This window comes from Larimichthys crocea, unplaced genomic scaffold (genome assembly GCF_000972845.2).
Source record: "Larimichthys crocea isolate SSNF unplaced genomic scaffold, L_crocea_2.0 scaffold148, whole genome shotgun sequence".
NCBI lineage: Eukaryota > Metazoa > Chordata > Actinopteri > Sciaenidae > Larimichthys > Larimichthys crocea.
In genome coordinates, this window is record NW_020852030.1 from 1109692 (window position 1) to 1125552 (window position 15861).

At 43.3% G+C, this 15861-nt stretch overlaps 2 protein-coding genes across 2 annotated transcripts in view; one reads left to right on the forward strand and one right to left on the reverse strand.

Annotated features, from left to right (window-relative positions):
• The window catches only part of itpr3 (inositol 1,4,5-trisphosphate receptor, type 3), a 46978-nt gene extending 36994 nt beyond the window's left edge, over positions 1-9984 (reverse strand). Inside the window, 1 exon segment of the mRNA XM_027275651.1 lies at positions 9581-9984. Within this exon segment, the coding sequence (XP_027131452.1) occupies positions 9581-9672 (92 nt within the window). The 5' untranslated portion in view covers positions 9673-9984.
• Positions 1-15861, forward strand: part of LOC113744744 (macrophage mannose receptor 1-like) — a 320504-nt gene that overhangs the window by 208428 nt on the left and 96215 nt on the right. The gene's annotated exons all lie outside the window — the stretch shown is intronic.

Consider the following 15861-nt stretch of genomic DNA (forward strand, 5'->3'; position numbering starts at 1 on the left):
TTTGTCAGGCGGCAGGGACACAACGTATAAGGTAATATTAATAATATAAGTAATATTATATTATGTTTTTACCCTAATTATCTTAATTACGGTCCTGATGGGTCCAATCATCTAATTAAAGCGTAAAAAGCACCTGAGCGGCTGCATACGGAACGCTCAGTGCGCTCTGCTGCTGCAGGTCTATATAAGGTTCCAGGTGTCTGCCGAGAGTGGAAATACACCCAAGGGCCATCGCGGGCAGCCACACACACACACACACACACACACACACACACACCTTATATGGGAGGAAAGTCTGGCGGAAAATGTGGGCGTAAACAACAAAGCGTGAAATTCGCTCCGTTCTCTTCAATCTGAAATCTAAGCTGTCGGGCTACAGTAGTGTTTTGGTTTGGAGCGAATCTCGCGATGAGCGTCGACGTGACTGCAAAATAAAAACGACAGTCCTGCCTGGCGCCCAAATCAAAACCCGTGAATCCATGTTCACGGCCGCGGGACAGTTTGTTAACTCAGCGTCCCCCAACCGCCTCTGTTCTGTTCGCTATGGTATGTGAGCCATGCTAATGTTACGTTAGCTTTGTGCACGTTAGCTAACACTGTGCGTGTTAGCTTTTCCGTCACTGTTTGGTTGTTACTCTGGCACAATAGTTCGGTTTGACTGTCAGCATGTTTTGGCTGACCTGTGGCCCGGGTCCCGGATATTAGCTCTCTTGCCTGTTTTACATACAGGAAATGTGAAGACGTGGCGTCACGAGTCACGAGTCAGCAGCTCAAGCAGTCCATCACAAAAAGAGCCACACATCCACCACATCAATCATCAAAGAAATTACCGTTTTTAAATAATTTGCATGTTTATCAGATGCGTATTAATTAGAATTGCTTCTCTTTTACTTAATTTTACCTGCCATTGAACCAGATAAGTCAAGTTTTGTTTTGACGAATTAATTTTTTATTAGAACCTGACGCAGTGGGCAGCCACAGGAATGTAAATTACGTTAGCTCTGCGTCCCGTTCGGCGACGTGGATCTAGTCTGGTAATTTAATGGCCACGCTATCTTCACTGGTAAAAAACAAAACATTAAAAGAAAATCTAAAGCAAACTAATACAGTAGGCATTTATCTAGTGTGACTAACAATGCTAATAAGGTGTGAAGGCTCGGTTTATGTTGCGTTAGCTTCGTGTTCTACTGGTTGAGGCTGCATTAATAATACACTCATACTGTGAGACGAGTGCGTTTTCTAGGGGATCATAAACCACCGTTAAAATTAATTATGTTAAATAACAATAATTAATTTTTAAAATATATTATGGTTGGATATATCATGCAGGGTCGACCATCCTCAATTTCGGTTTAGCTTTGAGTCCCGTTAGCATACTGGAGTGCTGATTGAATCTAATCCTCCCGCTATAGTTATGGTACAATATCTTCCAAAAAATACTCTAAAATACAAGATTAAAATGAAGTACAGTAAGGCTTCATTTATATTGAGGTTAACAGTAAAAATAACAAAAAGGCTTCACGTACACGTATCCATTTGTCCCGGCAAACAAAAATAAGCAACTTCGTTGGTGTTTAGCAGTCTTTGCTGTGGGTATCTTTGATTATGCTGAACTCCGTCTCTTCTCCCAGTTAACGAGACTCCCGTCCTCGGGCCGGGTCGTTTGTGTTTTTCGGTGTCAGATGGAAATCTGTCCCTCTTTTTGTTCAGATCGGTTTCCGTATTTAGACACTGTCCTTTTTCTAAAATCTGTTCATCCTCCGGAGCGGCCAGCTCGAGCTCATCAGAGCTCACACCACGTCAAAAGCTGGACACAGTATGCCACACACATATAAATAGATATATGTCACCATGTACGAATGTAATTACTGCATGTCCTCAATTCACGTTGTCTGTCGTTTATCTTCTTATGGCGTTTACGTTAGCTGTGGTGACCTGCACATTACGTTAGCGTCTCGCTAGTACTCGCATTATTTACCTTAATTAAGTATAAATACTGCTCTGTAAAATTAATGTAACAAGTAAAAAGGTGTGCTTTCAGGATGGTTTACCAAGTAAAAATACGTAGCAGTAGCAGTATTAGTACCACGTGTAGTACTCTGTATACTTATATTGTGCTTAACAAAATATAAAGCATATGTCCAGCGCTCCTAACAGTTTAATTAAACTAAATTATAATTATGTATTCCAGGTCAAATGAGACATTACGTTTACTGTAATTTTTAACTCGGTAATAATCTGTAATTTATGAATACTTTTTTGAGTTTTGAATAAAAACTGAAACAAGCTGACAGTGTCAGGCTGAAATGTCTCACAACAGCACACACACACACACACACACACACTTCTAGATTTGTTCCTTTACATACCGCCCGGGCGGAAAGTTTACGCCTCATCCAGAAAACAAACGCTCCTTTTGGCGTGTTCTCTTACCCCATCGCCCACGGAGACCGACTGACACTCCGACTGCCCGCTGTCACCATGGATAACACACCACACACACATGCAGCTGTATTATAAATCGTAATGAACAGGTCAGGTGGAGCGAGTAGACGCCAATTGACTTCAGACACGGGAAGGAATATGTTGTCATGTGTAAATACAGGTACTTTCATTGTTAACTTCATGCTACTACGTATTACTACAGGGTGTTACGGTCAATCTGGATCCTTCACATAGCCAGACAGCCAATCAGTAGCCAGTGTATTATTTGTTTGTGTGTTTGTAGATGTTTGTCATCTCTGTTGTCCTTCTTCTTCTGTTGTTCAGTGACAACAACACAACAACAACAACAACAACAACAACACCGGGAGTCGACACAGTACCAACCGCTGGTCCTCGTCCTGGTGTGTGTGTTGGTGAAGAAGCTTGTAGTAAACACGACACACACACTGAACCAGAGAGTTTAAAACAGCCTGCTGCTTTAACTGCTCCAACAGGAAGTCCCGTCAGCATGACTGCACGACGCACCACACACACAACACACACACACACACACACGCACACACAAACACACACAACCACACACACCACACACACTAACTCTCCACACACACACAACAACTTACACACACAGACAGCACGACACCACACACACACAACACACAAACTTCAGGGTGTTGTTTTGCCTCTGCAGAGGTGGAAGAATATTTAGTCAGGTACTTACTTGTCAATTAACAGTAACTCAACACTACTTTGAAAAAGTAAAAGTACTTCATTGGAAACTTACTTAAAAGTAATGACAGAAAACCTTCAAGTCAAAGTCTGACGTTGTAAAATACCTCTGTGTTTGTAGAGTTAACGTGACGACTATCCCCTGTTTAGCCTAATGCTAGCTGCTAACTGCAGCAAGCTAACTAGAGCTGGCTAACGTTTTTGCTATCAGATGTTTTTATCTTTGTGACGACACGGTGTTACTCAGAAAACGTGCTACTAGACGTGCTAACTCAGACGAATGCTAACTCGACGTGCTAACTCAGATGTGCTAACTCAAGAGCGTGCTACTCAGACGTGCTAACTGTTAGCATCGGTCAAAACATAAGTTAGGCAGTTTAGCCGATGCTAGCTGCTTGACTCTGGGTTCACAGGCCTTATGTGCACATTAAGCTTGAGCTCGGACGTCCTGCGGTGTTTTGGTCGACTGCACTGACTCAGCTGGTACTGCTGCTCCTATTTTTTAACTTTTAAAACATACTGTGTGTGTGTATATATATATAGATATATATATTATATATAGATAGATAGATTATTCTAGTAGCTATGTTATGTGTGACAATTGACAAGCTAACTAGCATTTTGCTATCAATGTTGCAGCTTTGAGACAACGTGGTTTTTTCAATAGATTCAAATATTGTGAAAAATAATATAGGACATAGATAATATGAGAAAGAAACTAGATATAATATAGAGATATAGAACTAGATATATAGACGTAGATACAAAATATAGACACAGACCATAGATAGATAGACAGAGATAGATATATAGAATCTCTGTAAGAAAGACCGCTACGATAGGCATATTCGAATAGAACACAGACATAGATATATAGACAGATATCGATATATGACATAGTATCCCATAGCTATCTCGCGTTCTCGCTCTCTCGCTATCGCCCAGACCCTCGCTCTCGCTCCTCGCCATCGCATCGCTTCGCTCTACGCCCTCCCTCTCTCGCCACCCGCCATCGCTCTCGCTACGCAGCCCTCGCTCTCCTCGCTCTCTCCCTCCCTCTCTGCCCCAGCCCTCGCTCTCGCTATCGCGCCCTCGCTCTCGCGCTATAGCCCTCACTTATCTCGCCCCCGCCCTCGTTTCGCGCTCTTAGCCATCGCATATAGCCCGCCTCTATCGCCCCCCTCGCTCTAGCTATCCCTCTATAGACAACGACCTAGAGATAGACATAGATGATAACTAGATAGAGATCTATAGACCTCGATATAGATATAAATATATCAACCAGAACAGAGAGTATAGACATAGATATAGATATAATAGACCTAGACTAGAGATGATGTAGGATCTATGTTGGACAGGAAACCACGTTTGAAGAGAAACCAAATGAGCACAATCCCTAAGTGTAGCTAATGTTAGTAATGTTTGCTTACAATGACTTGCATAAAGTAGCTGAATAAATGAGCTCTTCATTACAAACATCAACATCAACACAGTAACTGTACTGTCAAAGGGTATGGAGTACACAGTACTTGCGTTCAATAGCCATGTACCTCGAGTGTTTCCTGTGCTCTCACATAACTTGGGTTTAACAAACAAAACCCACAGACGTCCTTCGTTTGAAGCACTCTGCCACTTCGCCTTCTGCAACTTAAGTATGAGTGATGCCACAGCTTCTTCATGGCTCTTCTCCTCTGCCGAGCCCGCCCTGTTTCAAACATCAAACCCCCGCTGCAGGACGGACATACAGCTTTTCCAACGCCCAACAAAAAGAGTTACACATAGACGCTGACGACATAGCTTGACTGCAATATTAATTCATCGGACAATGAACGAATCATTACGGGGCAAGAACTAGTAAAAGTGTGTTGTCTCTATCTCTTCCTCAAAACTGTGCACCACATCCCACCCCCATCAATTACCGTGTTGTTGCACGAATTTATTATTTATTACAATGACAGGCATTTTTATTAGTAGGACAATCTAGTTGTTATGACATATGTATAATTGCTGGTGTTCTTAAAGACAGTTGAGAGTGAATGTATGTATGAAGGGCAGGTGCAATGAGCTGATAGGCTGGATGTGGTGTTTTTGTGCAATGTGGTGTATGTGCTATGTCGTTTTTTTCTGTTGTTGTTGTGTGTGTGGCTGATTGTTTGGGTTTGTGTGATGTGTTACATGTATATCTGCGGGACACCTTCATTTCTTCGGGATCATAAAGTATCTCTAACTCAACAGACGACTAAGCTGAAGGGTCTGAAGTCAAAGCTAACAGCGCTGCACTGTGAAATATGTGGCATGTATGATGTTAGGCCGGCTAATGCTAAAAGTGCTTGCTACAATCAATAGCTTGACGCGTGCTAACTATGAGAGGCGGACATGTGGTTTAATAGTTTTTCAAATGAGATTTCAGAGCTAAACGTGACCCCATATACTAATTGTATGTATTGTCAGCGCCGGTTCTGTCATGACACCTGTGCTCCCCGCGTGGCGTCACAGTCTGGGAGCCCAGCTAACAAACTGAGCTAACAGCAGCTAACAACTGAGTTAACATAGCGAACAGACTGAGCTAACCACACTAACAAACTGAGGGCTAACATGAAGCTAACAGCCTAAACACTGAGCTAACAGGAGCTCAGCAGCTAACAAACTGAGGTTAACAGCAGCTAACAGACTGAGCTAACAGGAGCTAACAAACTGAGCTAACATGAGCTAACAGCAGCTAACAAACTGGCTAACACGAGCTACAAACTGAGCTACATGAACTAAACAGCAGCTAACAAACTGAGGCTAACACGAGCTAACAAACTGAGCTTAAACATGGGAGCGAAAAGCAGCTAACAGACGAGCTAACATGAGGCTAACACCTGCTAACAACTGAGCTAACATGAGCTTAACAACGGCTAACAGACTGAGCGAACATTGAGCTAACAGACGGCTAAAACAACTGAGCGAACATGAGCTAACAGAAAGAGACTAGCTAAACAGGAGCTAACAGCACTAACAACTGAGCTAACATGAGCTAACAGAGCAGCTAACAGACTGAGCTAACATGAGCTAAACAACTGAGCTACAATGAGGGCTACAGCAGCTACAGTAGCATCAGTTTACTCACTGTCCATACAGAGAGTCTGTAAAATCTCAAGTTGTTTTTCCTAAAGTTTGTTGCTGTTCATGCAAACTTGGTACAGGTGAGGCATGTGCGCACGTGCACGGCCGCCTTGGCCTGCAGCTCCGTGCGTGTGTGCGCGCGGCGTGTGAGTGAGTGTGTGTGTGTGTGAGAGAGAGAGTGAGTGTGGTGTGCGCGACGAGTGTGTGTGCGTGTGGTTGGGGGGGAAGGTGTGTATGTGTGTGAGGGTGTAGTGTGTGTGAGTTGAGTTTGGTGTGTGGAGTGTGTTGTTGTGTGTGTGTGTGAGTGAGTGTGAGTATGTGTGTGTGCGTGTGTGAGTGTGTATGTGTGTGAGTGATATGGGGTGTGTGAGGAAGTGAGTGTTGTGTGTGTGTGTGTGTGTGTGTGTGTGTGGTGTGTGGTGGTCAGCATTAGCAACACTTCGACTCACTGTCCTGGTTTTTGTTTAAAAACCGGAAGTCTTCGTCGTGAGCGCAGCACGGTGCACGTCCCTACCCCCCACACACACACACCTGCAGAGAGGGAGGGACGTGTTGTGTCTTTACACCTCTGTTGTGTTGTGGTGCGCTGCGGTGCACACTTGTAAGTTGTGTGTATATTTCCTGTCACAGGGAACACATCTGGGGCTGCGGCTCTGGCGGTCTGGGGTTGTGCGCTCTGTGCGGGGTCTGGCGGGTTGCCTTCGTTGACACCTCTTCATGCTGAACCGGGGAGCTAAGTGACTCGCGGGAAGCAGCGCCGGCAATGATCGTGTGACTGTTAAAACAGTTGGAGCTGGCTGCGATTGTAGGAGGAACAAACTCATGAAATGGGTCAACCGAGGGGGAACGACGCTCAACCCGGGGCCTCTCTCCGGGTCTACCTGGTATAGACATGTCGGGTCTACATCTGGCGACCTGGTCTTAATGTCGGGTGTACCTGTCGGGTTCTACTGTGTTCTCTGCTGTGTGTGTGAGACCTGAACCGGCCGCGGGATTTAGGTCGACTCTGCCGCCTCTTCCTTCTCATGCGGGAGATCAATAGTGTCGGTGTACGCCGAAGAACCGTGAACGGCTTCATCAGCCCACGTGGGGTAGAGTAACTGTAACACACCCGGTGTATTTAAATACACACACCGAGTACTTTTAACACACAACCCGAGTACTTTATATACACACAACCGAGTAACTTTAATACCACACCGCGTTTACTCACATGAAGGTGTTTGTAACAACATGTGCACGGTTTACTTTTAAAAAATTAGAAGAAAAATGATAATAAATAAATCAAAATACATACATTTTTCATATCCGTTGAGGGCAAGGTCCAGGTTTAGACAGTCTGCGGGCGTCACGGAAGACATACGTCCAGGTTTTAACAGTCTGTGGGGACGTCACGGAGACCGCGTCCAGGTTTTAGACAGTCTCTGCGGGGACGTCATCAGGAGACTACTACATCATGTTTTAGACAGTCTGCGGGGACGTCACGAGACTACGTCCAGGTTTTTAAGACAGTCTCGAGTTACGTCATCAGAGACTACGTCCAGGTTTTAGAACAGTCGCCGGTGACTCACAGATACTAGTACGTCCAGGTTTTAGACAGTCTGTTGTCAGTGTTAACGTGAATCAGTGTTAACGTGTGTGTGTTAACGGTTGTCAGCGTTAATGTAACGTGACGTCAGTGTTAACGTTGCTTTAACGTTAACGTGACTCAGGTTAACGACATCAGGTTAACGTGACATCAGTGTTACGTGTGTCGTTAACGTGACATCAGTTGTTAACGTGTTGTCAGTGTTAACGTGTTGTCAGTGTTAACGTGACATCCGCGTTAACGTGACATCAGTGTTAACGTGTTGTCAGTGTTAATTGTGTTGTCAGTGTTAACGTGACATCAGCGTTAACGGTTATCAGTGTTAACGTGACATCAGTGTTAACGTGTTGTCAGTGTTAATGTGTTGTCAGTGTTAACGTGTTGTCAGTGTTAACGTGAATCATGTTAACGTGTGTCAGTGTTAACCGTTGTCAGTGTTAACACGTTGTCAGTGTTAACGTGACAAGTGTTCATGTGTTGTCAGTGTTAACGTGACATCAGTGTTAACGTTTTGTCAGTGTTAACTACGTCAGTGTTACACGTGTTGTCCATGTTAACGTGTTGTCAGTGTTTAAGTGTTGTCCGTGTTACGTGACACGGTTACGTGTTTGTCAGTGTTAACGTTGTCAGTAACGTGTTGTCGGTTAACGTGCTCAGGTACGTGTGTCAGTGTTAACGTGTTTGTCCGTGTTAACGTGTTGTCCGTGTTAACGTGTTGTCAGTGTAACGTTGCTTTATAACGTTCCCGTGACGTCAGTGTTAACGTGTTGTCAGTGTTAACGTGCATAGCGTTACGTGAGCGTACGTCGTGTCGTGTTAGCGTGTTACCCTGTGTCGGGTTAACGTGTTGTCGTGTTCACGTGGTCGTGTACGGCTCAGTGTTACGTGTTGTCAGTGTTAACGTGTCATTGTTAACGTGACATCAGTGTTAACGTGTGTCAAGGTGGTTAACGTGACATCAGTGTTCATGTGTTGTCCAGTGTTAACGTGACCATCCAGTTTAACGTTTGTCAGTGCTAACGTGTCGTCAGTGTTAACGTGTCGTCAGTGTTAACGTGACATCAGTGTTAACGTGTCGTCAGTGTTAACGTGTCGTCAGTGTTAACGTGTTGTCAGTGCTAACGTGACATCAGTGTTAACGTGTTGTCAGTGTTAACGTGTTGTCAGTGTAACGTGACATCAGTGTGTTAACGTTTTGTCAGCGTTAACGTGTTGTCAGTTGTTAACGTGGACTGTCTAAAACCTGGACGTAGTCTCTGTGACGTCCCCGCAGACTGTCTAAAACCTGGACGTAGTCTCCGTGACGTCCCCGCAGACTGTCTAAAACCTGGACGCGGTCTCCGTGACGTCCCCGCAGACTGTCTAAAACCTGGACGTAGTCTCCGTGACGTCCCCGCAGACTGTCTAAAACCTGGACGTAGTCTCTGTGACGTCCCCGCAGACTGTCTAAAACCTGGACGTAGTCTCTGAGACGTCCCCACAGACTGTCTAAAACCTGGACGTTGCTCACATGAAATGAATTATGTATTTTGATTAATTTATTATATTTTCTAAGTTTTTAAAAGTTAAACCTGTCACATGTTGTACAAACACCTTCATGTGCAGTACTCGGTGTGTGTACTGCAGTACTCTGTGTGTGTATTAAAGTACTCGGTGTGTGTATTAAAGTACTCGGTGTGTGTATTAAAGTACACAGTGACAGTAACTCACCCCAGCGTGCTGATGAAGCCGTTCACGGTTCCTTCGGCGTACAGAGACACGATGTCTCCGATATGAAGGAAAGAGGAGGCAGAGTCCGACATCCTGCGGCCGGTTCAGGCTCCACACACACAGAGACACAGGTAGACCCGACAGGTAGACCCGACAGGTAGACCAGGTCGACCAGGTAGACCCGACAGGTAGACCAGGTAGACCCGGAGAGAGCCGCGGGGAGCAGCGTCCTCCTCTCGGTGACACAGTTCAGAGTTTGTTCCTCCACATCGCAGCAGCTCCAAATGTTACAGTCAACGATCAGCGCGCGCTGCTCCGCGAGTCACTGCCGGGTTCAGCATGAAGAGTTCAACAGCAGACCCGCACAGACCCGCACAGTCCCACAGACCCCCACAGTCCCGCACAGAGCCGCAGACCCGCAGATGTGTTCCCTGTGACAGGAAATATCACACAACTTACAGTGTGCACGCACGCACACACACACACAGAGGTGTAAAGACACAACACGTCCCTCCCTCTCTGTCAGTGTGTGTGTGTGGGGGGAGGTGCGTGCACGTGCGCGCTCACGACGAAGACTCCGGTTTTAAAAAAAACCAGGAAGTGAGTCGAAGTGTTGATAAGGCTGACACACACACACACACACTCACTCACACACACACACATACACTCACACACATACACTCACACACACACACATACTCACACACACACTCGTGCGCACACACACTCACTCTCTCTCTCACACACATACTCACACACACATACTCACACATACACGCACACACACTCACTCTCTCTCTCACACACACACTCACACGCGCGCACACACGCACGGAGCTGCAGCCAAGGCGGGACGTGCACGTGCGCACATGCCTCACTGTAACAAGTTTGACATGAACAGCAACAAACTTTAGAAACTTTACAACTCTGAGATTTACAGACTGTCCTGATGGACAGTGAAGTAAACTGATGTTAACTGTAGCTGCTGTTAGCTCATGTTAGCTCAGTTTGTTAGCCGCTGTTAGCTCATGTTTGTTAGCTGCTGTTAGCTCATGTTAGCTCAGTCTGTTAGCTGCTGTTAGCTTATGTTAGCTCAGTCTGTTAGCTCATGTTAGCTCAGTCTGTTAGCTGCTGTTAGCTTATGTTAGCTCAGTCTGTTAGTCGCTGTTAGCTCAGTTTGTTAGCTGCTGTTAGCTCACGTTAGTTCAGTTTGTTAGCTGCTGTTAGCTCAGTTTGTTAGCTGGGCTGCCCCAGACTGTGAGCACCGCGGGGAGCACAGGTGTCATGCCAGAACCGGAGCTGGACAATACATAAATTGGTATCATGGGTCACGTTAGCTGCTGAACTCATTTGAAAAACTCTAAACAACACGTCCGCTCATAGTTAGCACGCATCAAGCTATTGATTGTAGCAAGCACTTTAGCATTAGCCGGCTAAAATCATAACATGCCAACATATTTCACAGTGCAGCGCTGTTAGCTTTGACTTCAGACCCTGTGCTGGTCGTCTGTTGAGTAGAGTAGAGATACTTTATTGATCCCGAAGGAAATGAAGGTGTCCAGCAGCATATACATGTAACACATCACACAAAACCAACATATCAGCACAACAACAACAACAACAGAAAAAACGCATAGCACATACACACATTGCACAAAAACAACACATCCAGCTTATCAGTCATTGCACATGACCTGCATACATACATTCACTCAACTGTCTTTAAAGAACACCAGGCAGTAAAATGTCATAAAAATAGATGTCATACTAATAAAATGCCTGTCATGGTAATAAATAAATAAATAAATAAGTATTAGTGCAAAACAAGGTAATGATGGGGGTGGGATGTGGTGCACAGTTTTGAGAAAGAGATAAGAGAGATAAGAGAAGAGAAACACTTTACTAGTTATTGCACAGTAATGATTCAGTTATTGTCAGATGAATTAATATTGCACGTCAGCTATGTCGTCAGGGTATGTGTAACTCTTTTTGTGAGGCGTTGAAAAGCTGTATGGCCATGGGAACAAAGGACCTACGCAGTCTGTCCGTCCTGCAGGGGGTTGATGTTTGAACCAGGGCGGGCTCGGCAGAGGAGAAGAGCATGAAGAAGCTGTGGCATCACTCTAATACTTAATGTTTGCAGAAGGAGAAGTGGCAGAGTGCTTCAAAGAAGAGGAAGTCTGTGGGTTTTTGTTGTAAACCACAAGTTTATGTGAGAGCACAGGAACACTCGAGGTACATGGCTATGAACTGCAGTACTGTGTACTCCACTACCTTTGACAGTACAGTTACTTACTGTGTTGATGTTTGTAATGAAGAGCTCATTTATTCAGCTAATTTATGCAAGTCATTGTAAGCAAACATTTACTAACATTAGCTAACTTAAGATGTGATCATGTGGTTTATCTTCAAACTGTGGTTTCCTGTCCAACATAGATCCTACATCATCTCTAGTCTAGGTCTATTATATCTATATCTATGTCTATACTCTCTGTTCTGGTTGATATATTTATATCTATATCGAGGTCTATAGATCTCTATCTAGTTATCATCTATGTCTATCTCTAGGTCGTTGTCTATAGAGGGATAGCTAGAGCGAGGGGGGCGATAGAGGCGGGCTATATGCGATGGCTAAGAGCGCGAAACGAGGGCGGGGGCGAGATAAGTGAGGGCTATAGCGCGAGAGCGAGGGCGCGATAGCGAGAGCGAGGGCTGGGGCAGAGAGGGAGGGAGAGAGCGAGGAGAGCGAGGGCTGCGTAGCGAGAGCGATGGCGGGTGGCGAGAGAGGGAGGGCGTAGAGCGAAGCGATGCGATGGCGAGGAGCGAGAGCGAGGGTCTGGGCGATAGCGAGAGAGCGAGAACGCGAGATAGCTATGGGATACTATGTCATATATCGATATCTAGTCATATATCTATGTCTGTGTTCTATTCATATGCCTGATCTGTGCGGTCTATATCTTTATAGATGATTCTATATATGTCTATTCTGTCATATCTAGTCTATTCTGTGTCTATATATTTGTATCTACGTCTATATATCTAGTCTATATCTTATATCTATATCTAGTTTCTGTCTATATATCTATGTCCTATATTATTTTTCACAATATTTGAATTATTGAAAAAACACGTTGTCTCAAAGCTGCAACATCTGATAGCAAAATGCTAGTTAGCTTGTCAATTGTCACACATAAATAGCTACTCAGAATAATTATCTATTATATATAATATATATATATATATATATATACAGACACAGTATGTTTTAAAAGTAAAAATAGGAGCAGCAGTACAGCTGAGTCAGTGCAGTCGACAAAACACAGCAGGACGTCCGAGCTAAGCTAATGTAGCACATAAAGCTGTGAATGCAGAGTCAAGCAGCTAGCATCGGCTAACTGCTAACTTATGTTTTGAACACAGACGGGCTAACAGTTAGCACGTCTGAGTTAGCACGTCTGAGTTAGCACGTCTGAGTTAGCACGGCTGAGTTAGCACACCTGAGTTAGCACGTCTGAGTTAGCACGTCTGAGTTAGCACGTCTGAGTTAGCACGTCTGAGTACACGTGTCGTCACAAAGATAAAAACATTGACAGCAAACGTTAGCCAAGCGCTAGTTAGCTCGCTGCAGTTAGCAGCTAGCATTAGCTAACGTGCTAACTGAAGTACAGGAAGTCATCCACGTAACTCTACAAACATCAGAGAGGTATTTTTACAACGTCAGTACTTTGACTTGAAGGTTCTGTCATACTTTTAAAGTAATGTTTCCAATGCAGTACTTTTACTTTTCACAGTAGTGTGAGTACTGTTACTGCAGTAAATGATCTAAATACTTCTTCCACCTCTGCAGAGGCAAACACACCCTGAAGTGTGTGTGTGTGTGTGTGTGTGTGTGTGAGTGTGCGTGCATGTGTGTGTGTGTGTGTACGTGTGTGTGTGGTTAGCTCATGTTAGCTCAGTCTGTTAGCTGCTGAACTCATTTGAAAAAACCTTTAACACACACGTCCGCTCATAGTTAGCAGCACAAGCTATTGATGTAGCAAGCCTTTAGCATTAGCCGGCTCTAAATCATAAACAGCCAACATCTTTCCAGTGCAGCGCTGTTAGCTTTGACTTCCGACCCTGTCGCTGTTGTCTGGAGTAGATAGATACTTTATTGATCCCGAACGGAAATGGAGTGTCCAGCAGCATATACATGTAACACATCCACAAAAAACAACACACAACAACCAACAACAACAACAACAGAAAAACGCATAGCAATACAACATTGCACAAAAACAACACCACATCCAGCCTATCAGTCATTGCACATGACCTGCATACATACATACACTCACACTGTCTTTAAAAGAACACCAGGCAGTAAATGTCATAAAAATGATGTCATACTAATAAAATGCCTGTCATGGTTGAATAAACTAAATAAAATAAATAAGTAGGCAAAACAAGGTAATGAGGGGTGGGGTGTGGTGCACAGTTTTGAGAAGAGATAAGAGAGAAACAACCTTTACTAGTTATTGCACAGTAATGATCAGTTTTGTTCCGATGAATTATATTTGCACGTCAGCTATGTCGTCAGGTATGTGTAACTTTTTGTGAGGCGTTGAAAAGCTGTATGTCCGTCCTGCAGGGGTTGATGTTTGAACCGGGCGGGCTCGGCAGAGGAGAAGAGCATGAAGAAGCTGTGGCATCACTTAATACTTAATGTTTGCAGAAGGGATGAAGTGGCAGAGTGTCATTCAGAAGAGGAAGTCTGTGGGTTTTTGTTGTAAACCACAAGTTTATGTGAGAGCACAGGAACACTCGAGGTACATGGCTATGAACTGCAGTACTGTGTACTCCCCTACCTTTGACAGTACAGTTACTCTGTGTTGATGTTGATGTTTGTAATGAAGAGCTCATTTATTCAGCTAATTTATGCAAGTCATTGTAAGCAAACATTTACTAACATTAGCCAACTTAAGATGTGATCATGTGGTTTATCTTCAAACTGTGGTTTCCTGTCCAACATAGATCCTACATATATCGTATCATGTCTATTATCTAATCTATGTCTATATCTATGTCTATATATCTATATCTGTGTCTTATATTTATGTTCTATCTATATATTTATATCTTATATCTATTATTATATCTATGTCTATATCTATGTCTTATATATTTATGTCTATTATCTATGTCTATATTCTATATCTATGTCTTATCTATATCTAGTCTATATCTATGTCTGTGTCTATATATTTGTCTTTCTATAATCTTATTATATATTCTATATCTATGTCTGTGTTCTTCTATATATCTATGTCTTATATCTATGTCTATATATTTATGTCTATATCTATGTCTATATATCTATATCTAAGTCTATATCTATATCTATGTCTATATATCTATGTCTATATATCTTTATATCTATGTCTATATATCTCTATATCTATGTCTATATATCTATATCTATAGATCTATATATCTATGGTCTATATCTATGTCTATATATCTTTATATCGATATCTATGTCTATGTCTATATATCTATATCTAGGTCTATATCTCATGTTCTTATCTTATATATATATATATTTATTATATATATATATATATATATATCTATCTATATATACACCACAGGATGCTTTAAAAGTAAAATAGGAGCAGCATACAGCTGATCAGTGCAGTCCATGTGTAAATTGTCAGTATGCACAATATAAAACACAGCAGGACGTCCGAGCTAGCTAATGTAGCACATAAGCTGTGAATGCAGAGTCAAGCAGCTAGCATCGGCTAACTGCTAACTTATGTTTTACCGGCTAACAGTAAGCTAGACTAAGTTAGCACGTCGAGTTAGCACGTCTGAGTTAGCACATCTGATGCACATCTGTTAGCACGTCTGAGTTAGCCATCAGTAGACTTGAGTTAGCACGTCTGAGTTGACATCTGAGTTAGCACATCTGAGTTAGCACGTCTGAGTTAGCATCTGAGTTAGCACGCTGAGTTAGCACGTCTGAGTACACGTGTCGTCACAAAGATAAAAACATCTGAGCAAACGTTAGCACGCGCTAGTTAGCTCGCTGCAGTTAGCAGCCAGCATTAGCTAACAGGAAGTCGTCCACTAACTTACAAACATCAGAGAGGTTTTTACAACGTCAGTACTTTGACTTGAAGGTTTCTACATACTTTTAAAGTATGTTTCCAATGCAGTACTTTTACTTTTCACAGTAGTTGAGTACTGTTACTGCAGTAAATGATTCTAAATACTTCTTCCAACCTCTGCAGAGGCAA